This window comes from Mytilus trossulus, chromosome 7, assembly GCF_036588685.1.
Source record: "Mytilus trossulus isolate FHL-02 chromosome 7, PNRI_Mtr1.1.1.hap1, whole genome shotgun sequence".
Lineage (NCBI taxonomy): Eukaryota > Metazoa > Mollusca > Bivalvia > Mytilida > Mytilidae > Mytilus > Mytilus trossulus.
The window spans coordinates 51,738,375-51,763,189 of record NC_086379.1 but is presented as its reverse complement, the minus strand read 5'-3'; the positions used below and the strand labels follow the sequence as shown (position 1 = coordinate 51,763,189).

Here is a 24,815-nt window from a genome sequence, read left to right as displayed (position 1 = left end):
ATTAGACTGATCTCGGCCGTAGATGATAACTACTAGCATCTTATATCAGAGATACCAAAATTAAGTTTATTGTTGGTTCATAGCTCTATATTTAGGCGGCTTAGTAATCCGTTTAAATCAAGAGACGAGTCCCATTAGTATAGAAAGTCTCTTTAATATAGTATGGAGATAAGAAATGGCATAACTTTTTTGTTTGCTATTATCTTCTTTGGTAAAAAATATTCCAAAAGTGAACCAAAATAAAACTAATTCAGTTACATTTAGTAAGAAGACTCCAGATCTGCTAAATAAAGGATCAATGTAATATTTCTTCCTTGTATTTTAATTTGTTTTTTATTCAACTCAAGTACATTGGTGAGCAAGATCATCTGACATTATTTTCAAGGTTGATATAATTGATTTTAAATGAGATTTTACCAAAATCTGTAAATTTCGGACCTCCGACATTCTTGAGAAGCAAGAATCATTGTGGAACTTGCAGCATGGTTGACTAGCACAATCACCATCAAAATAAAAAGCATTGTGTGTATAGATTGAGAAGAATAAAGATAGCAGTAAAGCTTGCTTACAACTGATTTTTTTTTCACAAGTGAGTAATTTTCAAGAGCAGAAATAATGTGAATTCGAATTGTAGTGAATATGTGAAACTTGGATTTCCCTTCATATTTATATATCAAGAAATTGAGAAAGATCATGAAAAGAAAAACAAGCTTAACACAAAACAAAGTATGCCAAAAAATAAATTGGCTTACAAATAATATGACCTAAATATTTAGGTGTGCATACATATGAAGAAATCAGACTATAAAGTTGATATATACCTATCATAATGAGTCCACATCTGGATCTAGTTAACATTACATTAATCTGGTTACTATCAGACACATCACCAATATATCGTTGTATCCAGTCTGGGTCTGGGTTCTTCTCAATTTTATCACTGGGCAAAGATCTAACCAATGAAATCAATACATAATCCCATTGACGACCTGAAATGTTACAAATTGTTTTTTTTAGACATTTTTAATTACACACAGCAATCAACTAGAAAACTAACATGTCAGCCATGGTCCTACTTTATTGTTTTTATGTAAACACAGAAACATATAAATAATAAAGATGCAAACATAGCAATATTTATTTTTGGGGCATCGACTTTCATAAATAAGTTTGATCAAATTCAAGCACTTTGTATTTTGGCTGCCATTTAGAAAATAGATGGTGACCAATAATTACTGACAAAAGGAATTGGGAATTGCTTATTTTACCTACATATTGACTTTCATAAAAAGTCTATACGACAATGTTGACATTGGGAATCAAATTGGGATGCATAGTATGCCTATACATCATGAATATCAATTATCATTGAGTCTTCAAACAAAGAAGGATGTCTAAAAAAATTGAGATATTTTAACAAAAAAAATAATTTTTTATACCTAGAATCAATTTGGAATAGCTCATTGTACTATTCATTTTCATATCAATTTGTGTTGAAATCATGAAAATATTGTACTAAAATATGAGAACTCCAAAGTAAGAAATAATTTTCCATAATCATACTATTTAGAAGTATATTACAAAATTTTGTGATGTTTTAATAATGTGAAAATTGCAATGAAATAGGTTTCCTAATAATAAAAACATGCATTACAAATATTGGCGGCATCCTTATTGTAGTAGCATTTCTTCACATAGTATTTTAAATGCATCTTGCATTTTTGTCTTTCAACCAACAAATGCAACAATAAATGCACACAACTGAACAATTTCTGAGTTAACTTTTGAATGGAACAACCTTCAATCTCTTAAAAGGATTTTTGTTCTGCAAGAGAGGAATACTTATATCTTTTATGACCTATGGCATGACTTATCTTTCCTTACCTTGAGCTTGTAATACAGTGGTGACCTCTATACCAGATAACCCTTGCTGTAGAAGACCTTTAGTAATGAGTTGACATTGAGCATGATAAGGTGACAGGACTACCACATTAGATTCTTGTACTTTATGCTGTCGAATTAAACTTGCTACAGCATTTACCTACAATCAAAGTTAAAGAATTCAAGCAATGCAGGTATTTTGTAACATATCTTTCAAAGTTTTTTTTATTTCAATTTCAGTATTGGATTTCTTTTTTTTATAAAAGCCTGTTTCCTTTCAGCCTTTTTATTCTTTCAAATCATTGTCCTGTTCGAAAAAGGACTTTTTATTCAAAAAAATTTGATTCTTAATAACAGCAATATTTTAGCAGAACAAAAGTCTATTTCTTTGCAGTTTACTCAATAAGCTGTTAAAAAACTCAGTAATATTAAGAGTACAAATTAAATGGTCGACCATGATATAACTAAACTTTATCTGTATAGTTCATTATCAATTACATCTAAAGTACTGTACATAAAAAATCCAAACAAGAAAATGTCCTAAGTACACGGATGCCCCACTCGCAGTATCATTTTCCATGTTCAATGGACCGTGAAATTGGGTAGAAAATCTAATTTGGCATTAAAATAAGAAAGATCATACCATATGGAACATGTGTACTAAGTTTCAAGTTGTTAGGTCTTCAACTTCATCAAAAACTACCTTGACCAAAAACTTTAACCTGAAACTCGCACTTCCATTTTCTATGTTCAGTGGACTGTGAAATTGGGGTCAAATGTCTAATTTGGCTTTAAAATTAGAAAAATCATATCATAAGCAACAGGTGTACTAAGTTTCAAATTGATTGGACTTCAGCTTCATCAAAAACTACCTCAACCAAAAACTTTAACCTGGAGCGGGACGAACGAACGGAGGCACAGACCAGAAAACATAATGCCCCTCTACTATTGTAGGTGGGGCATAAAAACAGAATCAGTTCAAAATATAATCTTCTTGACGTCTAACTTAACTTACCGTGCAGTTAGCATCATTTCTGTTACACAAGCTTTTGTACATAGAATCAGAGTCTTTAATACATTCCTCTTGACCTATGACCTGACAGAATATTACTGGTTTATTAGGCCACACAGACAAGGATGGATTGTCCTTCTGTTGAGCTGTACCACTTTGTAGCTGGTTATTATAAAATATCTCAGAAGAAAGTTCAGCAATACCATCATGCTGTTAATGATATAAAATATAGCAAGTAAATACAGAAGTCTAGAATTGACTAAAATAATCAAGAATAATCTATTGAATTTGCATGCTTTGATAAATTTCCATTAAGATATCCAATTTGGCGTCAAAGGGTTAAAACATAGAGTTTATTTTTAAAAGTGTTATATTTCTAAGTATTGACAAATCACCTAGGCATTGTGTACAAATAAACTAACATGGTTTGTATAGCATAGCTATTCTACACATGTTTTGTCATATTTGAATAAACTATAATTATCTTATTATGAAAATAATAAATTGTCGTTGAACAATTATTATGAAGTTAGGGATGGATACATATATCAGATGAAAATAAAAACTTTATGGCTGGTGCCATATCTACCCAAAGAATAAGTGATCTATTACTTCTATCTTTTGTAAATATATTTCTATAATGTTTCTAACTTGCTAACTTCAGCACTGAAAAGCATCACCGGTTATCTGACATTTGGGGTAATTAATTAAAAGAATAACTCACCATTCTAAACTGAACTTTTAAATCTACAGTTTTATCAACATAAGGTTCCATAAGAGATTTTTGTAGTCCTAGAAGTCTAGCTGCTTTATTGTGGACTGTAGGTTTTAGACCCTGACTGTCACCCAGTAATGTCACCTGTTGTATATTCCTGTTCAATATTATTGGTGTCATACTCTCTGGCTCTGTACACATTCCACAATCATCGATTATTACCTAAATGTAAATGGTGTATTTTCACATATTTGATAAAGATATAGCATATGTCATGTCATCAAAATTGGCCAAATGTTATAATTTCACAGGAGCAAGATAACAATTTAGTTTGCCTAGGCATGTTCATAAGACCAAAGGAACTTGGTTATGAAGTATTTAATAATTTTTAATTTGTCAATAATATTATGTCTCAGATTCGTCAATAGTGACTTTTATACTGTTATGTTGCACTATGGCAGTGTCAGAAAACTTGATTCCTGGATGGTTTGTTATGAATCTGATCATATACTGGGTCATTTATTGGAATATTATGTAACAGTTAATTTTTACAAAAAAAATAGCCACAGCTTTCTTAAATCTGTTGGATTCTGATCATTAAATTTTTTTGTCACCTTTAAATATATATTATTGATGCAAACAAATAAGTAAATAGATAAAGATGCGTCTTTTTCCCTATCTGCTCTTTAGTTATTCCTCCACTGTTATCTTCCCTCAGGCTAAAGGCTTCAAGCAGATATCAATAGTTCAGGATAATAACAGGGCAGATAAGTCTTCAATATCATACAAATTACCTGACAGATGTTAGTGTTTTGACGAAGTTTAGAGCGAGCACTAGTTACACAGGAGCACATTATTATATCTGCCTCTCTCAGTTCTGCTACCTCAGCTTTCATTATCGTAGCTATATATTCATCTATCTGATCTTGTCCGATATCATCGGGATATAATTGCAGGAGCATATCCTGTTCCTGTATACTCTCAGAAAACTGACTGGATGCTCCACGGATCTTATGATGGAGGGCAATACTTTCCATTACAGCAGACAACACTTTATTTCCTGTCACATGACTTCTGTAAGATGTTGGGAAATCCTTTTGCTCAACATCTTCACAGTAAACTCTCACAATTTTAGGACATGCTGATCCATTTATAAGCAAATAATCTGAAGTAGAAAGTCACATTTTTAAGATTACACAGATAGTCATAATAACAGTTAATTAATAACTAAATGTATCAAATTTCTTGACGTAAATGTTAAATTAAAATATTATCAATCTTCTACAATTATTTAACTGGCTATTGCTTTCAAAGTTTAACTAAAAACATTAAGGAAAACAAATTAAAAATGTTATTTCAGCCGAATATCAGGTGACTAAAATTTGCAGTTATGACTTATAAATCTGAGCATATGGATTAAATTCAACAACAACAAAAAAGCAACAATTTTCAAGTTTTTCCTATTCATATATTTAAACTTTTAGTAATATTTCCATTATAATATACCCTGCCATTTGATACCAACTGTTTTGAATGTACAAAATGATTAAGCTAGGAAACATTTGCCAATGGGTTCATATATCATATTCTACATGTTAATAACTCACTAGCTACAGAATTCAAAGACTCTTCATTAGGTCCACAAACTAAAACTTGTGGTTTTAGATCTGTTCTTGGGGTCCTTTTATTTTTCTCTACAAAAGTTAGAACGAGGCGAGCTGCAAGCATAGATTTTCCAGTGCCAGCAGGACCACCAATGACTGTAAATGGTTTAGTGACGGCCATATTGAACGCTTCTTCTTGACAAAGATCTAGTTTTGGTAGAGTTGATATATTAGTGGTAACTACTGGTACTTTACTGCCATCTGAAAAAAAGAATTAAAGATGTCAATTTCATGCAGAATATTTTGACAGAAATTATCCAGAGATGTTGGAATGGCACAAATCTCATCTTTTCAAAGTGGTAGATGTATATCTTCAATAGTGGTAATCCAATCTTAATTGACTAGGATTATCAGTTTTCCAGCCAAAATATCAGTGGTTCTCTTGGGGAACAGATTCATAATGGGATGTGACAAAGATTTGCAATTTAAATTGGTGTATGTACAAACCTTGCTTTTTCGAATAACATCCAGTTTTGTCGTGTCTTCTGTGGAATTTTTGCATACTGAGAATTGCAACAGGTGTCAGGTGTAAAAATACCTTATATAACAGACCATATCAAGGCAACATGATTTTAATGTGAAATCATGTCTTGTGAGCTAATAACTGGGGGTCTTTCCACTATTAACAAAATCTTACCTAGAGGAACTGGAGTTCTATGTTTAGCAATGTCTCGTGCCAATTGTGAACTTTCTGTTAACAGTAAAAGAGCTTCTTCGATAAACCTGTAATTAAAAAGATAATCATGCCAAGCAAAACAAATATTTTAATCAATGATAAACTAAATCTACAAACATCTAGTAAATTTTGAATTCTATTTCTAATAATGTATTGTTTTCAGCCTCCACATTATATGGGTGTATATCTTAAAATAAACTATATAACATCCATGCATTATGAATAATGAATTTGGAATTTGAATAGATATACCATGGTTAGAAGAAATAACTAATATTTTTGGTTTATTTGAATATTTATCTTGTTTATTTTGGGTGGAATTTATTTTTTCAAATGTGTTCCCTTGTCCAAAAACTTATAGAAAATAACTTAAAAGTGCAGCTCATTATAGAAATGGCCTATTGCTGACTTGCTGCAGACTATCATGTTGAGTTTGTAGATTTTCGTTTTATTGTCCTCATAAATGAGCTGGTCTGTACATAGTTTACTAGAAAGTGTTTTATTTCAATAGTGATAATATATAGAATTTTATTTTCCTTAATGAGTCTGGAGTTTAATAATTCAATAGTAGTAATTTCCATTTTATAATTTCAAATTTGACAAATTAATGGCTAATGGTTTATATACGGTATACCTCATAATGCTTCTAGTAAATATCTGTTACTCTAAGCAAATAAACTTACATATCAGGGTTACATTTAGGTATCCATTCTACTGTACAAGGTAATGCCTTAGCCGCATGTGTCAGCAACTGTATGGGGAATTTGACAGAATTTTGTGTTAACTGCATCTGAACTCTTATTGTGTCTAGTTGCTGGTCTACTCTTAATAAAACACAATGTCCAACCCATGTTATAGGTACTCCATTATTTAGAAGCAATGCTGTTTTCTCATTAATAGTTGGATCCAAAGGTATATCTAATCCCTTATATCTAACACAAAAGTAACCATGGCAACTAAAACTTAACTGTCTTTGCCGGCAAAATTCCAATGGAAGTGAAAATGAGGCCAAGAAAAAATCAGCATTCTCCTGCCAGTTCATCATAACATTATGAATAATCACTGATTCTCCTGTAGTTACAGCTCTTTCTGAAGCTTCTAAATTTAGAACAGATAGCCACGCCTTCTTATAACTTTCTTCATCACTATATTTAGAAATCAGTTCAATGTCTTTAGATACAGAGAAGCACAATACTGGATCAGATCGATGTTCTAAGCATATATCCAATAATGGTGTTAGGTTGACAAGTTGAATAATAGGAGCAGGAATTCCCAGCGACTTACTACTAGTAATCTGTACTTGGAGAACATTACCAACGGCAAATTTCCTCTCAAAAGACACTGCCTGTCTTGCCTTATTATCTGCTACAAGATGTTCTGATGACACTTCTGTAGCATACACACTTTTACTGTTATTAATGGCAGAAGACTTTAAAGCAGCAGCAGCTGTCTGAAGCTTCTCAGCATTTTCTTCTCTTACAGCTATGATAAGCTTCTGCCAATGAAATGATGGCACTTTACAAACAAACTGTTCAGGATTCAGAGTTATTACAGAAATACCACTCATGGTTGCTATTTTACCAGCGCTGTCATAGATACGACCATGCAGTGTTATGTTTACAACATCTTGTTTTTCAGTTATAATATCTTCTGCTTTTAGAAGCTCTAATGATAATTTATGACGACTCTCAGACATACCACATTCCAATGGGAAACATAGCTTTATTTCTGCTTCGTTAACTGATTCTACTACTGGGTACAAGGCAAGGGGACGATAATTAAGTGCTGTACATAGATACACTTCATTGACAGATTGTTCGTACATTCTGTTATTCATCAAGGAACTATTCACTACCTCACAGAGAATACGTATTTCATCAACTTTGTACGGTGTTGATTGTTGATATATAAGAGACTTTATTAATCGATGTACTACAATATCCATGTAATTATCAGCGGGACTTGTCATGTGAACGAAATTTACTACGTTTAAAGAGTAGATACAACGCTCTGATGAACTGACAGTACCAGAACACTTATAATTAAAAGTATCAAGTAATCCTTTCAGTTTCTTGAAGGCAACAGCAAGCTGAGGATGAGACTCGACAGATACAACTATTTTCTGGATTGTGTGGATGGCGTTCGAATCTGCAGCTTCACAAATAGCCCCAAACAAATCTTGGTACATATTGAAAGAGTCATTAATTCTTATGCTATTCTGTCTCAGAAAACTGACAATGCATGTACACGCTACTCTACATTTGCAAACATTACCGATTTCCAAAAAGGGCTGTGTTAATGCTATACTATTTAAAGCATCGGCAGCATACTGCTTCTTCCAAAGTTGTAATACAGATTCCCTAGGAGGGAGCTGACAAATGAGGGGAATTACATCTGGTAGCTTATTTAGAAGGTACTGAGCAACATGATAGTTCACTGTTATTAATAATTCTTGTACCAGTACACAAGCTTCTGGAGTTGTCTTCTCCTGAATGTCTAAGTTGAAATATAATCCAGCATTACCAAGCCTTTTCTGACGCCACATACCACATATGTAGTATAGTACTAGAACACAACTTTTCAGATAATCACTAGATGAAGCTGGTTCACTTAAAATTTCCTCTACTTCTTGAAAGCTGAAGCTCTGTTTTGAATTAACAATTGATGTTTTTGTATCTACTCCAATTATGTCCCCTGTTTTCTTCACTGTTAAGAAGATAGAAAGAGCAAGACAGTCAACTCCTGTCCTAAAACTGCATACATTTTCCAATAATTTAGATGGTATAATTGGTACTGGCGATTTACCAGGTTCTATGTGCGATATCTTATGCTGCTTAGCAACTAAATCTATGGGACTGTCTTTGGTGATGTAGTTTGAAACATCAGACGTATGAATTCCAATGACATAATTTCCATCACCAGTCTCTTCAATGTTAAAGGCGTTGACGATAGCCTCTGCTGGTGAGGATATTGAGAATGTCCACTTTTCTGTCATATCTATATGAGTCGAGGAAACATCTGAGGGCAGAGTGTAATCTGTAGGATAGAGTTGATCAATCTCACTATTTTCTATCGATGATGGAATGCTATAATCAATGTTTAATACATCTAACACGGAATTCATGGTGTGAATTGGACACACACCAACAACGATACCTAAGGCAACATCCAAATCAATATCCCACTTCAGGAATTTAACGATAAATAATTTCTCTCCAGGATCAAGTATAGATACTTTCTCATAATTATTAAAATTGATTTTTCCATTCTTACTTAGAGAATATACACACACATGGCCTTTATTAACTCGTTTTACGTGAGGCAATGTTACAACATTATACATCTTACAGATACCCTGGTCTACCGGTATTAATAATCCCGTATTCTCTGGGTCTACTCGACAAACAAAAGCCTTTTCTGACCAGTCCAATCCTTGTTGAAGTACGCCCATAACTGATCCATGTTCTCCATCATCTGACATCTCCATGACAACAGTGTCACCTGGTAATGCACCATGACATTTACTTTGAGTAATCAGATTTACGTTTGGTAATTTTACATCTATAGTATGTCCATAAAGTTTATTATCAAAGCATTTCAAAACGCACTGTCGATACTTAAATGGGTTTGATGCCACCAATGAATTAAGATATTCAGCAGATGGAGTACTAGTATTAGTAAGCTTGCTTTTTCCATTACAAATAACAGCTAAATTGTCAATCAACTCAATAATGATGTCATTTCCGATTAAAGAGGTATCCATTCCTGCTAATTGCTTGAGAGCACCCTCTGGTGATATACTATAATTATAGACATTATTATCTGATGAAGTGTGATTCACATCACCATTCATACCATTAGACACTCCAGCAGCCTTTTTCCAGGGTGGAAGTTTTTCTGGCCTTGATAGTGGAGGGGGTTGAGGCTGGTTAACTGGCTTACGACTCTCTGTTATCTTTGTCATTTTATCTTTAGCTGATGCTGAATTCATCATATTAGAGACCTGCTGTTTAATAGATTCCAAGGTCATTGATGAAGGTCGTATACTTTTCATGTTTTTACAGTGTTGTAGATAAGTTCTCCATACATTGGTACATTCACCTATAGCACACAGAGCAACAGGATCTCCTATAACAGCTACAAATGACTGAGCTCTAGTCAAAGCTGTGTTTAACAACTTGGGATCAGACAAAAAGCCGAAATCACCAATATCTACTTCTGATCCATTAGTCTGCACAGTGTCAATCAAACTTCGTGTTCTTACTGTTGATATAAATAAGGCACGGAACTCTTTACCTGTAAAAATAATAAAATGAAATTAGTTTTCACTTGTTATTTGCAGGTATATCTAAAAATCATTTTAAACTACCCTTCTATTTCAAACATATTTTTTTGTAGGTGAGTATTTAGATTGTGCAGTTTCAAAATTGACTTGTCTGACCAAAACAGAATTGTGTTCATATTTAAAAAGAAATTATCACTGTATAATCATGGAAATAAATTTAAACTGCAATGACAGTGTTATGTTTACAATTCTTGTTACTATAATACTGTATAAGTGTTTGCAATTCTTTTGAAAGTTCTATTAGGACATTGAACACGGTAAATTAATGTGGTACCAAACATCTGAAGAATAAAGATCATACTTAACAAATTTTTTTGGTTCAAGTTTGAAGTTCATATTTTAAATCCCTTTTAGGGCAAATTACAAGGTGTACCTTGAACATTATTAACTCTTTCTACAGTGACTGTTCCTAGGTCAGGATGTCTTTTCCTTAATGATTTACGTATCAATTGAACCTGAAATATAAACATATTTGATTAAATCATTGAAGGAAAGGTAATTACATGGATTAGTGTAAGTACAAATTCACAGTTGGGTAGAGACAAACACTTTCAATGTGAAGATATAACCCTTTAGAACAATATGCTATTAAACCTATTAAAGACATTTAGGTAGAAAATTGAATTTGAAAACTTAACATATATATCAAGAATATGGGTTCTTAAAGCACCAATATTGATATTTTTCTTACCACCTATACATTTCTAGGAATATGATTCGCTCTCATCCTTTATAGAATTAACTGACCCCATATTAATCATATTAGGTCACTAGCACACTATGTAACTAATAGTCCCAGTCACATTTTGACATACATATATATGCACATGCCATAACCAAACTAGAGGCTCTCAAGAGCCTGTGTCGCTCACCTGTTAATGTGTTTACTGATGTGGGCCATCTTCGTTGGTAGGCGGGTCATTAGACACTTTTAAAAAAAATAGATACCCTAGTATTATGATTGTGGCCAAGTTTGGTTAAATTTGGACAAGTAGTTTTATAAAAAGATTTTTATACAAGTTACAAAAATGACGAAAAGTTGTTCAATATAGACTATAAAGGACAATAACTCCTTAAAGGGTCCTCTAACAATTTTGATCATGCTGACTTATTTGTAGATCTTACTTTGCTGAACATTATTGCTGTTTACAGTTTATCTCTATCTATAATAGTATTCAAGATAATAACCAAAAACATCAAAATTTCCTTAAAATCACCAATTTTAGGGCAGCAACCCAACAACAGGTTGTCCGATTCAACTGAAAATTTGTGAGGAAATACATCTTATTCTGATGGACATTTCAATCTTGAAAGATTTTCCATAAATGTCTTAGTTTCAAAGATATAAAGCAAAAACTGCATTTTACCACTATGTTCTAATTTTAGCCATGTCAGCCATTTTGTTTTGTAGGCTGGGTCATCGGACACATTTTTTAAACTATAAACCGCAATGATAATTGTGGCCAAGTTTGGTTAAATTTGGCAAAGTAGTTTTAGAGAAGAAGATTTTTAGAAAAGTTACAAAAAATGACGAAAAGTTGTTAAAAATTGACTATAAAGGGCAATAACTCCTTATGGGATTGACTGACAATTTTGGTCCTGTTGACTTATTTGTAGGTCTTACTTTGCTGAACATTATTGCTGTTTACAGTTTATCTCTATCTATAATATTATTCAAGATAACAACAAAAAACTGCAAAATTTTCTTAAAATAACCATTTCAGGGGCAGCAACCCAACAACAGGTTGTCCGATTCGTCTGAAAATTCCAGGGCAGATAGATCTTGACCTGATCAACAATTAAGTCCCCGTCAGATTTGCTCTAAATGCTTTGGTTTTTGAGTTATAAGCCAAAAACTGCATTTTACCCCTATGTTCTATTTTTAGCCATGGCGGCCATCTTGGTTGGTTTGACGGGTCACGCCACACATTTTTTAAACTAGATACCCTAAGGATGATTGTGGCCAAGTTTGGTTTAATTTGGCCCAGTAGTTTCAGAGGAGAAGATTTTTGTAAAAGTTTATGGACGACGGACGACAGACGCAGGACGACGGACGCAGGACGACGGACGACGGACGCCAAGTGATGAGAAAAGCTCACTTGACCTTTCAGGTCAGGTGAGCTAAAAATTCAATATCTACCAAAAATGCAAGTCTTCATCAATCAACGAAAATATGAATTCACAGTATTCTCTTTTAAACAAAATATTCATAAATTACCTGATCATAATAAGGTGTAACAACTCCAATTTTCTTTGCTTGTCTTGGTCCCCACTGTGATGGCCATGTATCATACAATTCCTTCACCCTCTCTACAACTTCTTGTACTTCAGACGTATTATAGAATGAAACACTATCCATGTCCTGTATTTCTACACCCTGGACCCCGTAAAACATCAGAGGTGTAATCTCCAACACAGATTGAAGGTTAGACTGTGATATAAGACGATCTGGTCCTCCATAGAATACTGACGATATGAAACGCAGAATTTCCATTTTTGTACGATAGTTTATACTAAGCAATAGATTTAAAGAATTTGACTTGTCCATTCTATTTGAGTAAGAGTCATAGTAAAGATGAAGTCGCTCTAACAGGGACATATTAAATTTCTGCTGCATAGCTTCTGGACTGTATACCTTTGGACTTATTTGTTGATGATCTCCAGCTAAAATAATACATGTTGTTTCCGATGCTAGCGTTAATGGCATGACAGTCTCTGCCTCTAATGCCTGTGCTGCTTCATCCACAAATATATGTGAAAAATAATCTTTAATTCCAAGATTGGTCAATGCTAAAGATGTTGCCAATGTTACGATTACAATTCTACGCTTCTGAATATCTTCTTTTGATGGAATAACAAACATTGTTTTATCCTTAGAAATGAGGCAATATTTCTGAACCGTAGGTGTTACAGTGTTAACTCGTCGTTCAGTGAAGTATACACGACGTAAAAGCTGTGTTTGTTTAGTTTTCTGTAAATATGGGTCCAAGTGTTTAGTTATGTATAAGTCTGCAGCACTGGAAAAAACAAACGTTTCAAAGAAAAATTATAAACATCTATCAGAAACAGATATTTCAAATTTTATGCACAATCGATTTCTGACATGTCTGTAAATTACAAATAAAGTTAATGCTTGAGGTAAAGATTTATTTTTGTGCAATACATTTGTGTTGTTTCTTCCAGATATGTTTATGCTTGAAGCACGTTATTCACTGTGTGAATAAATATAAAGGCAACCTTATACTTTTTTTCTTTTCTTTCAAAATGAGATGGACATTTTATTTCCTGTTTGTCCGTCCTCATAACCTTTTACTTTTGTTACCCAGTTACCCAAGTTGTACTAAAGAGATACATTTAAATAATACAGGTTAGTTAAAACAGTATTTTTGTAAGATGTGACAATATATTCAGTTCATGTTTGTAGATTATTGCGTTGCGTTTTGTATTATGATCTAAGATGTTAAAGATAGAACATCTTTTTATACGTTTCTATTCAATAAAACAAAGTATAACAATTACGCGACGTCACAAAGATAGTGGTCGTACCGCAAAACGGTACGTAACTTTAGAGCAATTCTTTACATTGTTATATATCCCTTATTTTCAAGTTCAAACAGAAACATGTGTGCACATATTCACCAAGCCTTCGACCTACCTGTTAGATTGGGCACAGATCAGTATTTTAGAATTAGGTCTTTCCTTCAGCAGGACCATTGCTGCCTGTCCAATAGTTTCAGTTTTACCAGTACCGAAGGCACCATAGATAACAAATGGTGGAGTATAGCCTGTTCTCTCTGCAACAATATGCTGTACAGCTTGTACCTGGTCTCCATTCAGAATATTGGAGCTAAAGTAGAATCATATTAAATATTCAATATATATGAGCTAAATTTTCCAAGATATAAACAGATCTAGAAAATTAAAAAAAAATGAAATTAATTTAAAGATACTTTATCTAAAATATTTACATGTACTTACCTTTGAAAATTTGATAGGTATAAAATACCTTTGTTATATAAAATTCAATATAACTGAATATCAATAATCATTTTAGAAAAGATAAATAATGGTTTAATAATAAAATAAGTCAAGGAAACTGATGTTCAGTAGTTGTCGTTATTTGATGTGGTTCATACATAATTCTTGTTTCTCCTTTTTTATATTATTTAGAAGGTTATTTTTCCCGTTTGAATGGTTTTACACTATTTTTTATTTTAGGCCCTTTAATTTATAGCTTGCTGTTGAGTGTGAACCAAGGCTCTGTGCTGAAGACATACTTTGACCTATAATGGTTTACTTTTACAAATTGTAACTTGGTTGGAAAGCTGTCTCATTGGTACTCATACCACATCTTCTTATAACCAATAAATCCCTTACCTAACTTTGATGACCTGTTTCTCATTCCACTGTGGATTAATTCTAGAGATATCAGGGAATACAATGTCAGAAGAATTAAGACAGTCAATAGCATGATGCATCATACAGAACAATCCTCTATCCATCTGGAACTGGATCTCTACTTCAACTTCCGATCCAGTCTTATATCCTAATTTATTCATAGCCGTTACACATGGAGGTGATAAAGCAATATAAATATGTTCCTTTCCACGACCATCTAAATCGTAATTCTCTTTCCCGATAAGAACAGCTTCGTATACAATATTATCATGCTGGTCACTAGGAGCTAATAGTACAGTTCTTACACTTGTCAGAATCAGTTTGCCAGCATCTGTGTCCTCTGTGAGATAGTCTATCAACGGAACCTTAGCAAACAGTTCACCACTTTGAGCATACAAATAAGTTGTTCCTTGTATAGCATTCTGTAATTCTATCTGGGTGCACAGGTTATAACTGAAATAAACAGTATACATGTAGTATGGATTATTACCTTATTATTGAAGACCTCATAATCTTTTAAATAAATGATATAATGGTAAGTGGTATATCTATTCACCATTATCCAAGGGAACTCATGGGATTGTAATATATAATGTTTTAAATCATGTTAATCTAGTACCTTTTTCATTTCAATATCTTAATTTCATTGTGCCTTAAGATTTTTGAAGAAAGAGGGGAATAAAGGTTTATATCATGGTGTATACAAATTATGCATACAAGCCTTTGAGAAGTATTTTTTTCAAACACTTATGTCTGCTGAAAACAAAAGGATGAAGTAAACAAGAATGTGTCCATAGTACACGGATGCCCCACTCGCACTATCATTTTACATGTTCACTGGACTGTGAAATTGGGGTCAATACTTTAAAATTGGCATTAAAATTAGAAAGATCATATCATAGTTAACATGTGTACTAAGTTTCAAGTTGATTGGACTTCAACTTCAACAAAAACTACCTTGACCAAAAACTTTAACCTGAGCTTCACACTATCTTTTTTTTGTTCAGTGGACCATGAAATTGGGGTCAATACTTTAATTTGACATTAAAATTAGAAAGATCATATCATAGGGAACATGTGTACTAAGTTTCAAGTTGATTGGACTTCAACTTCATCAAAAACTACCTCGACCAAAAACTTTAACCTGAAGCGGGACGAACGAACGGAGGCACAGACCAGAAAACATAATGCCCCTCTACTATCGTAGGTGGGGCATAAATATGAAACTATCAATGAAATAAGAATCCATATTACTTAAATTACTTACCTAGAAATAATTTGATGTCTGGTAATCTCTTCTAACTCTAGAAGTTTATGCATCTTATGATGATAATTATTACGATTAAGTTCTGTAGCCACTGTGTGCTGTGTAATAACATTCTCTGAGGATAATGGAGCTTTATATTGACGTTTTAACTTTTCTCCAAGTTCATCTACAAACTTAGTTTCAAATCTAACGATTTCTCTGTTTTCACTTGTCCATCTATCAAATTGAAGTTTCTGTCGCAATGATTTAACTTTCTCATGTATAGACTTAGCTCCAACTTCTACAGCTAATTTGCGTACTAAAACTGGCTGGGTGCCAAAATCAAAAACAACCCATTGACTGAATGATCCAAACATTGTTCCATTAAAGTTAACAGTCACAATAAAACATGGGTTACCAGAATTGTCCACATCTTCAAACGAGGTTCCTGGTGCAATCTGACAACCTCTGTCTAAATTACTTCCTTGTATGTTAAAATGAAGACGGTCTCGGTTATATAATAGTGCTACTCTTTCTAATGGCATCTACAAATAAAACAAATTTACTGTAAAATAAATCTGATCAATATTTTAGTATCAACCAAAATATGAAAATAGATTTTCACAAATGTGTGTTACAAAAATTAGCATACCTGCCAACTGTCACTATTTGCGGGGGATTTCCCCCATGGAGGCTCTCAAATTGAAATTTTGAAGATCAATTTTGTCCACAAGTTAAACAAAACAATTAATTTTACAATGACTTAAGGCTTATCAGAATATGAAGAAGCCAGAAAACAACATTAAAATGTAGTTTTAGGCCCCCTTGAAGGTTTTTAAAGACTATAACAGTCATCTTGCACGCAAAACCCCCATGGGCATTTTGAAAAGTTGGCAGGTATGAATTAGCAATTTTTCATAAAATTTAACAGAAATCATTGAAACTAAACTAGGCTATCAATAATGTGTTAAGAAGGCAGAAAAGAGCAGTGGTCTTTAAGTGTATGAAAATATTATTTAAAATTTTAAATTGTTCAAGTTAATATGGTAAAGGTGGTGTCTTTTTCATAATAAAGGAATTTACAAAACATTGCTGCGGACCCATCTTTTATTATATATATCTATAACATAATAAAATTTTCTTGTATTGCAACAATTAAACAGTATATAAACTGAAGAAATCATTTTACCGTTGATATATAGTAATCATTCATTTTCATCATGTATAATATAGCTAATCAATTCCATTAAAGATTAAATAGTCGAAAAAAAATAATTCTAATATTCCAACATCTACACTGTCATTAGAGCAAGCAAAAAAGTAGGGGTTTTAAGAGTCTTATCTATTTACATATCAGGCAAAGATCACATATCAATCTTTCTCCTATTACTTACCCTAGATTTTACAATAAAGGTCCAAGTAAAATTAGCATTTTTTTCTTCTTCATAAATACTTAAACTTTCTGCACAAATTACATTAACTCCTGAGAGGGTCTCTGTTATCTGGAAAGTAGAAAGAACAAAATCTGTTATAAGTCCATTCTATTATAAAATCATGGTGTTAACTGCAGCTACCTAACATAAGTTTCAATTACGAGTATTGAACAGCAGTGTTCTATAATTGCCTTATTATTTTCCAACCTTTTTAAAGAGCATTTGCATATTATTTTTAAGTTGTCGATATCCAATTTGAAAAGTACTGTTTCTTTTAATATGGAATCTGTGCAAAATAATGAATAATTTCTATCAATTATCAAAGAAAACATGACTTTAATATGCAGTTGAAAGGGCACTAGAATTACATTAACACAACAAAAAAGGTCATTTCCACTTATTAAGTGGAGCATAAATCTATTCTATTTGCAGCAATTTGAATCGTCTTGTCTTGTCTGTCTGTTATTTTGAAAATGCAAATATTGATTTTAAAATGGAAATACATCGTGTTTTTCAAAACTGATCGTCCACAAACTCTACAGAAATGCAGGTGTGCATTAAAATATCTTTGCATACTATGTTAATTTTTCCTTTTTTTTTGCAGAAACATTCCATTTACGTTTATTTTTCTCTATTAGCATTTAATTTTGCTACCAATAAAGATTTAAGAGTTCTGGTTTATGTCTGTTTGAGGCCAGTTAACCATACTTACCACTTTAACACTGGAATCTTCACTTTCATACTGTTCTACTAGCTGATCCATAAAAGAGAACACCTGTTCTTGTCTGGCCATGTCACGCTTCATTTGTCTCCATTCATACCGTTCCCTCCACTCGTCTAATTCCTCCTGGCTATGGGCTGACTGACACAAGTTATACATGTCAGGTACATTAGAGTATTGACATTTGTTGCCGTTATCATGTCTGAAAATAATTCATATTTTTGTGATTAAAAATAATTATTTTTTTCAAGACCCTAAGCTATCAAACAATTGAAAATCTGAGAACAAGTGTATTATGGCTATCTAAATATTCTGGTAAATCAATTTAATCTTTCATAGCTACATACTTTAATCTATTCATAATAAGAGCTACATACTTTCACTTAGGCTTTTGACCTAAAATAAACTTTGAATTTTCAGGGACATTTGATTTTGCATTCTTTTCTGAAGTCTGCATTTATAATTGAAATTGGTTGAACTTTTAAATTTGTGGTTCTCCTGTACCTACAAATTTGGTATTTTGAATCATGAATCCACTTACAAGACAGTTTGTACTTTATTTTCTTATTACTGCATAATTTCTGAAGACTTACTGTGGACATAGTGTATAATTAATAGCAGCAAGTCCCCATGGAGGTTGTCTATAATTCCACTGGTGCTCCTTATCGGAGTTAACATTAAAGTTATGTTTGTCAGAGGCACAGTGTTCATCCCATTGTTTCTGACTGTTACACTGTACACCACAGTATGGACAGTAATGTGTACTAGCTTTAATATGCGTGGGTAAAATAACTTTATTCTGTTGTACATTAACTACAGATTCACCACTGGCAATTCTACTCTTCTCTGATGATGCTCTCTTCTCCTGGGCCTCTTTACTTAACTCAAATAAATCATCTGGAGTCTTAGCTGCAAAAGATAACTCATTATAAAATTCAATTTGTAGCTTTAGTCAATAAACATGATAAACACTATTTGTTCTATATATAATCTTGTGGCACACACATGATTAACAATAACACATTTAATGCTGTTTTTTCAATAATGACTGTATGTTTCTGTTATATATTTATATCAAAAATGTATTAAGGCCACACCAATTTGATTCCTTGTTCGACGGACCCGCCCGCACCTATTTTTCTCAAAACAGATTTTTTAAATATTTTTTATATTCCCGCTTTCCACATCCGGAAATGTAATCATGTCCATTTAAACACAAGAAATTATGCAAAGTCCATAATTAAAAATAATTCCAAGTTCAAATAATAGCCTGTTCATAGTTCTTTGAGAAAATATGAGCCCTTTTGTACAAACAAATATATTATAACTTATATTGATCACTCATAAAACATGAAAAAAGGGATATTTATAACATTAAGGGGTTGCCCCCAAACTGAATATGACTTAGATGGAGAATTGTCTCATTGTCAGTCACACATATATAGACCAGATTTAAATATTTCTTAGTGAACAGGGAAAAAATACTTCAGAAATTAAAGAAATAACAAAAACAAGTGATAAATCAAGTTTTAATATTGTCGAAACCTACTATTTTATGTTTACAAAATTATAATGGCTTGCCTTTACTTTTCAAGCTTCGCCTTAAGAATTTGCAAAATAAATATTTTTTTATTTAAATTTTCAAATTGCTCGCTCGCCCCAAATTTTGGAGTCCAAAAATCCGAAGAACAAGAAATTAAATTGGTGTGGCCTAAGAATCTTAGAACCAAATCTAGGCTTTAAGATGATAGTCTAATTGTTATGGAAATTTACTGCTTTAGTGAAATAGAAATATGCATGGAATGTAGAATTTATTCAATAATGCTCAGAAATAGGTCTAATTCAGGCTGTTGGATTTCTCATTCACACTTGTTTTATATTTCCTTATTTCAGAACCTTTTATAGTTTACTAGAGAATTCTTGCATGTTATTTATATGAATGCATAATAGTTCTTATTCAAACTACTATTTGTATGTGTTAATTTGTTAAGGTTGTAAGGTGATTAAAAATTGCATTAGCCTCTGGTGAATGGTTGTGTCATACTTTTAGATCTTTTATCAAGATAAAAAATACTTACCATCATGGGCACACATCCACTGCCAGATTTTAAGTTCTTCCTCACTGTGAGCAAACGTACAATGTCCAGCTCCATTATATGCACATTTATTTCTTTCTTTGACACCTTTACATAACAAGAAACGAAATCCTGCAGGGATTTTCTTAGGTAGTGGTCTTACTTCTTTATTTGTGGTAGCTAGTAATACCATTTTATTAGCTGACCAATTAGAATGTCCCTTAGCACAACGATCTTTATCACCATCCTGAATACTTTTCTGTCCTTTCTTCCAGCATGTGGAGCAGATTTGCAAAATAACCCATGGGCAGGACTCTTCATCAAACTCCATCTCTGACCTTTTCTGTTCTTTTGCCTGTATTGGCTGATTAGCTGTTGACTTTAACGTAGATGCCAGTGTTGGTGTAGATGGAACTTCCGAAACAGGTTGTGTTCTATTCTGTTGCTGCTGTTCTTGTCCAGATAAGACTTTATTGACCTCATTGACAATTTCTTCCTGCGATAATCCAGAATCTCTCTCCAACATCCAAATATCTCTTTCTACAAAACTATGTGCAAATCTACAATCCCCAGTTCGACTGTTTCTACAATATTTCAACCATTTACATAATTTGAAGAAAGCTGTCTTATGTAGAAATCCCCTGCTGTTTATCATAGTAATGGTTCCATCAATACCAAAGTGAGCCAAAATTTTAGATGTTAGCCATGGATGTAGTTCTACACTACAAACAGTATTGTTAGACTCAGACATAAAACTTATCAACATAGGAACATGGTTAAAGCAAGCACGGCAAATAAAACTGAAATTTCCATCATGTTTTCTCAGAATGTCCATCATGGTGTACCTTTGACTTCGATTTTGAAGGATGAATTCAGTGATACTGAATTGTTCGTCTTTTTCCATTGTCCACAAATTCTGTTCTATTTCAGAGTGGGCAAAGCTACATACTTCTGGACCGTATAAGCAATAAGATGGATTTCTGTATACATAACTATTACATAACTTATATCTACCAAGAAAGTCTCTATGATTCTTTCTTTCACGTACATGTAAATAGATGTGTGAATTCCTGGATCTGACAACAAATATATCTTCCTCACACTTATGTGTGACGTCATGTAAAAATATCTGGCCAAAATCTCCAGGCATACAACAATTTTTACACAAAAGTCTGAATTCATGTGTATCCTTGTACGGAAATATAATCTTAGTAGGCTTCGTATCATCTGCTTGTTTAATTATTACAGGATTATAATCTAGTTTTGGTGCTTCAGATTGTATATTAGGTGTTGGCATTCTTACAGGCGGTGCATGTTGCTGTCTTGGAAGACCTGAAAGATAAATGGCACATACATATACTCTAAGATTACACTATAAAGTCAAAGACTAAAATCAAACATTTTAAATGTGTTAATTTTTTTTTCTTTGGTTGCCACAACATCAATTTGACCTTTCTTAGATACCTGCTGAGAGAGAAATCCTTCTGAAATAATATCTTTGCAGAACCTACCTATTGGATTAATATTTAGTTTGTACTTGTCTTGAATATGCACAAAATGATTGTTAGTGGACAACAAGAATATGCCAATCAGCAGAAAGTTGTGGTGATTTTTTTACCATTAAGTAATTGTATAATATTTTTTCGTTTGTATTAATATCTGATTTAAATCCAAAGTAATAACAGCAGGACCGAAATATTGAATATGGATGAATAATGAAGTTAGAAATACAAAACAAAAAGTACAAAGTAACTGAAATCTAATTTCAATAATTTTGAGATTTTATAAGTGCTATAAGAAAATCTTTGAATGTTAGACCTACCATTGAACATTGGAGGTCTGTTAAGAGGAGGTGGTGGGAATGCATATCTTGATGGGTGTGACATGGGCATCATTGGTTGCATCAATGGTGGTGGAGGTTGTGACAAGTTTGGCATAGGGTGGTGGTACATAGAAGGTGGCCCTGTGGTGTTGATAATAGGTCCTGACAGTAATGGCTGACCAGTATACATGGCGGACTGTTGGTTAGTAGACATTGGTGGTCTGGGAGGATTCTGTAACAATGGTGGCCTTCTCTGCAGTGGTGGCTGCAATGGCAGTGTTTCACTGACAGGTTGAGCTCTAGTCGTTTCCTTTGTCTCAAATCTTGGTGCCCTAACAGGTTCTGGTGGTGTTTCTGTTCTAGATCTACTGGTCTCCTTTACTTGTTCTTTTTGTACAACAAGTGGAGTATCAGGAACAGTCTGTTTTATTTCTACTGGTTTCTTGTTTTTATAACTCATACCAGGTATCTCCTGTTTCTGAAGCTGCTTAAGTTTGCTTTCTATGGAATTCAACTGATCACTGGACACTGAAATATTAAAAGTTTGGTGGAGTTAGAATTATCTGTTCTAAATATCCTTCAAGATATTATATAGATATAGGAAGATGTGGTGTGAGTGCCAATGAGACAACTCTCCATCCAAATAACAATTTAAAAATTAAACCATTATAGGTTAAAGTACGGCCTTCAACACGGAGCCTTGGCTCACACCGAACAACAAGCTATAAAGGGCCCCAAAATTACTAGTGTAAAACCATTCAAACGGGAAAACCAACGGTCTAATCTATATAAACAAAACGAGAAACGAGAAACACGTATATATTACATAAACAAACGACAACTACTGTACATCAGATTCCTGACTTAGGACAGGTGCAAACATTTGCAGCGGGATTAAACGTTTTAATGGGCCCAAACCTTCTCCCTTTTTCTGAAACAATAGCATAACATCACAACATATAAAAACATACGATAAAATATCAATTAGCAGACTTAACTCAATCAAAAAACGTATGATTACACAAAGAACGAATAAATTTGATCTGCGATATCTGAAAACAAATGCACAGTTAATTAAATATTAGAGACAAACAGTCATGACCAAAAGGCTATCAAATAAATTCAAACACACTGAGAAATATTTAACCAATCAATGTTCACTTTAGAAAAAACCCGGTTTTTTATAATCTTGAAGTTTATACAAATGTTGTAAGAATAAGTGAAAAATTGAAGATATTACAAATAATCAAAGCTGGTATACAGCCAAGATCCATATAAATAAAAAATGACAAAAAAGCATTATAAACAGTATCAACAGGTCGAATTAACAAGAAAATACGATTTGAGAGTACTCGCAGTTACTGACAGCATGTTTATCTTATGAAGAGTTCTTAATATATATAAGACATTTGTGAAATGTTGATGACTTTGGTACATAAATACTTAGAAACAATACATGTTGTATGAACATTCTCTCAGCAAAATGATTGCGTTATAACTTTTATGACTTGCATAGACTTCAAATTTAGATAAAATCTTAAATAGACAGTAAGGTTCGTGTTTTTATCTATATTGTATGTATTATTGTATAGTCTGAGTGTGAAATTTGGATACTTGATTTAGAATTGGGTTCTATAATAACATCTTTTTTCAAATTTCTTTAGCTCTTTCCTGTTACATGTACTTTACATGAGAAATATCTTTGTTCATAATATATCCATTTGATTTTAAATATATATAATTTAAATATATATAATAACATTTTTGTTTATCAGTTGCCTTTAAGTCAAGTATAAATCTCTACCCAATCATTTCTCTCTTGTGGCAGACACATAAGCATATATTACATTAACAGATACATGTACAGTACACAGTAATGCTGAGTAATTTTGAACTCACTGATTCCCATTGACTTTAATTTGTTGATATATTCTGTAATTTGTATATCTCCCTGCTTATCTAAGGTCCATAACTCCATTTCAGCTTTGTTATGGGCAAAGGTGCACAACTCTTCTTTAACTTTACACGGCCTCCCTCCTTGAAAGTGTGTACATAACTTGTATCCACCATACTGTTGAAACTTTGGCTCTATCCTTGGTCGTACTTTCAACCAGTTTACTGAATTTTTCTGTCTTAGTTTGACAACAAGTATGTCATGTGTACATGTGTGCTGTGTTTCTACATAACGAGTTCCCTGTATACCATCTCCAGTCTTTTTAAAACATATTTGGCATGCTAGTTTAAAGTCATACAATGGTAGAGGAAATTTGACCTCTGTGATATCATCTATAGTTAATGTTACTGTCTTTTCTCCTTTCTTCTCTGAAGTTCTAGTAGACTTTTGGCTTTCTGACTGTTGTGGTGTAGCTTTTGACACAGCTGTTGTTGAAGAAATTTTCCCTGAAATGAATCCCAACTCTCTACATTAGTCCTATAAACATTTTACAAAAGACATATAGATTTAGTAAAAAAATTAACAAAATGTTAATCTTAAAATAACTAGCTATATATATATAGCAAATCAGAACTATAGTTGGTGTTTAAGATTTTGATCTGAAACCTTGTTGTTATCAACAGCTTATATAACTGTTTCAAATAAAGGTTCTCTTAACTTTTGTCTCATTGACCAACCAATGACTAGAAAATAAGTATGTCCGGTGAAAATCATAAATCTTCACTATAAATTACAATTTTTAGCCATGTAGTTTCAGTGAAAATCAAATAAAACTGATTTATCAGACTCTGAATATAACTTTTACTATCATTTGAAAATGTTATTAGTACAAATTTTGTGAACTTATCCCTACAAGATACAATAAATGCAGTG

At 32.8% G+C, this 24,815-nt stretch overlaps 1 protein-coding gene across 1 annotated transcript in view; it reads right to left on the bottom strand.

The window, feature by feature from the left end:
- LOC134725243 (3'-5' exoribonuclease HELZ2-like) overlaps window positions 1-24,815 on the bottom strand; it is a 40,892-nt gene that overhangs the window by 1,728 nt on the left and 14,349 nt on the right. Inside the window, exons 10-28 of the mRNA XM_063588905.1 lie at window positions 23,888-24,388; window positions 21,989-22,516; window positions 20,170-21,498; window positions 18,685-19,000; window positions 18,083-18,293; window positions 17,332-17,439; window positions 15,959-16,482; window positions 14,671-15,144; window positions 13,949-14,140; window positions 12,512-13,310; window positions 10,667-10,748; window positions 6,632-10,244; window positions 5,910-5,995; window positions 5,216-5,473; window positions 4,403-4,773; window positions 3,618-3,830; window positions 2,897-3,103; window positions 1,885-2,041; window positions 822-989 (exon numbers count right to left, since the gene is read on the bottom strand). Of these exons, the coding sequence (XP_063444975.1) occupies window positions 822-989; window positions 1,885-2,041; window positions 2,897-3,103; window positions 3,618-3,830; window positions 4,403-4,773; window positions 5,216-5,473; window positions 5,910-5,995; window positions 6,632-10,244; window positions 10,667-10,748; window positions 12,512-13,310; window positions 13,949-14,140; window positions 14,671-15,144; window positions 15,959-16,482; window positions 17,332-17,439; window positions 18,083-18,293; window positions 18,685-19,000; window positions 20,170-21,498; window positions 21,989-22,516; window positions 23,888-24,388 (10,137 nt within the window). The remainder of the gene's footprint in view (window positions 1-821; window positions 990-1,884; window positions 2,042-2,896; window positions 3,104-3,617; window positions 3,831-4,402; window positions 4,774-5,215; window positions 5,474-5,909; window positions 5,996-6,631; window positions 10,245-10,666; window positions 10,749-12,511; window positions 13,311-13,948; window positions 14,141-14,670; window positions 15,145-15,958; window positions 16,483-17,331; window positions 17,440-18,082; window positions 18,294-18,684; window positions 19,001-20,169; window positions 21,499-21,988; window positions 22,517-23,887; window positions 24,389-24,815) is intronic.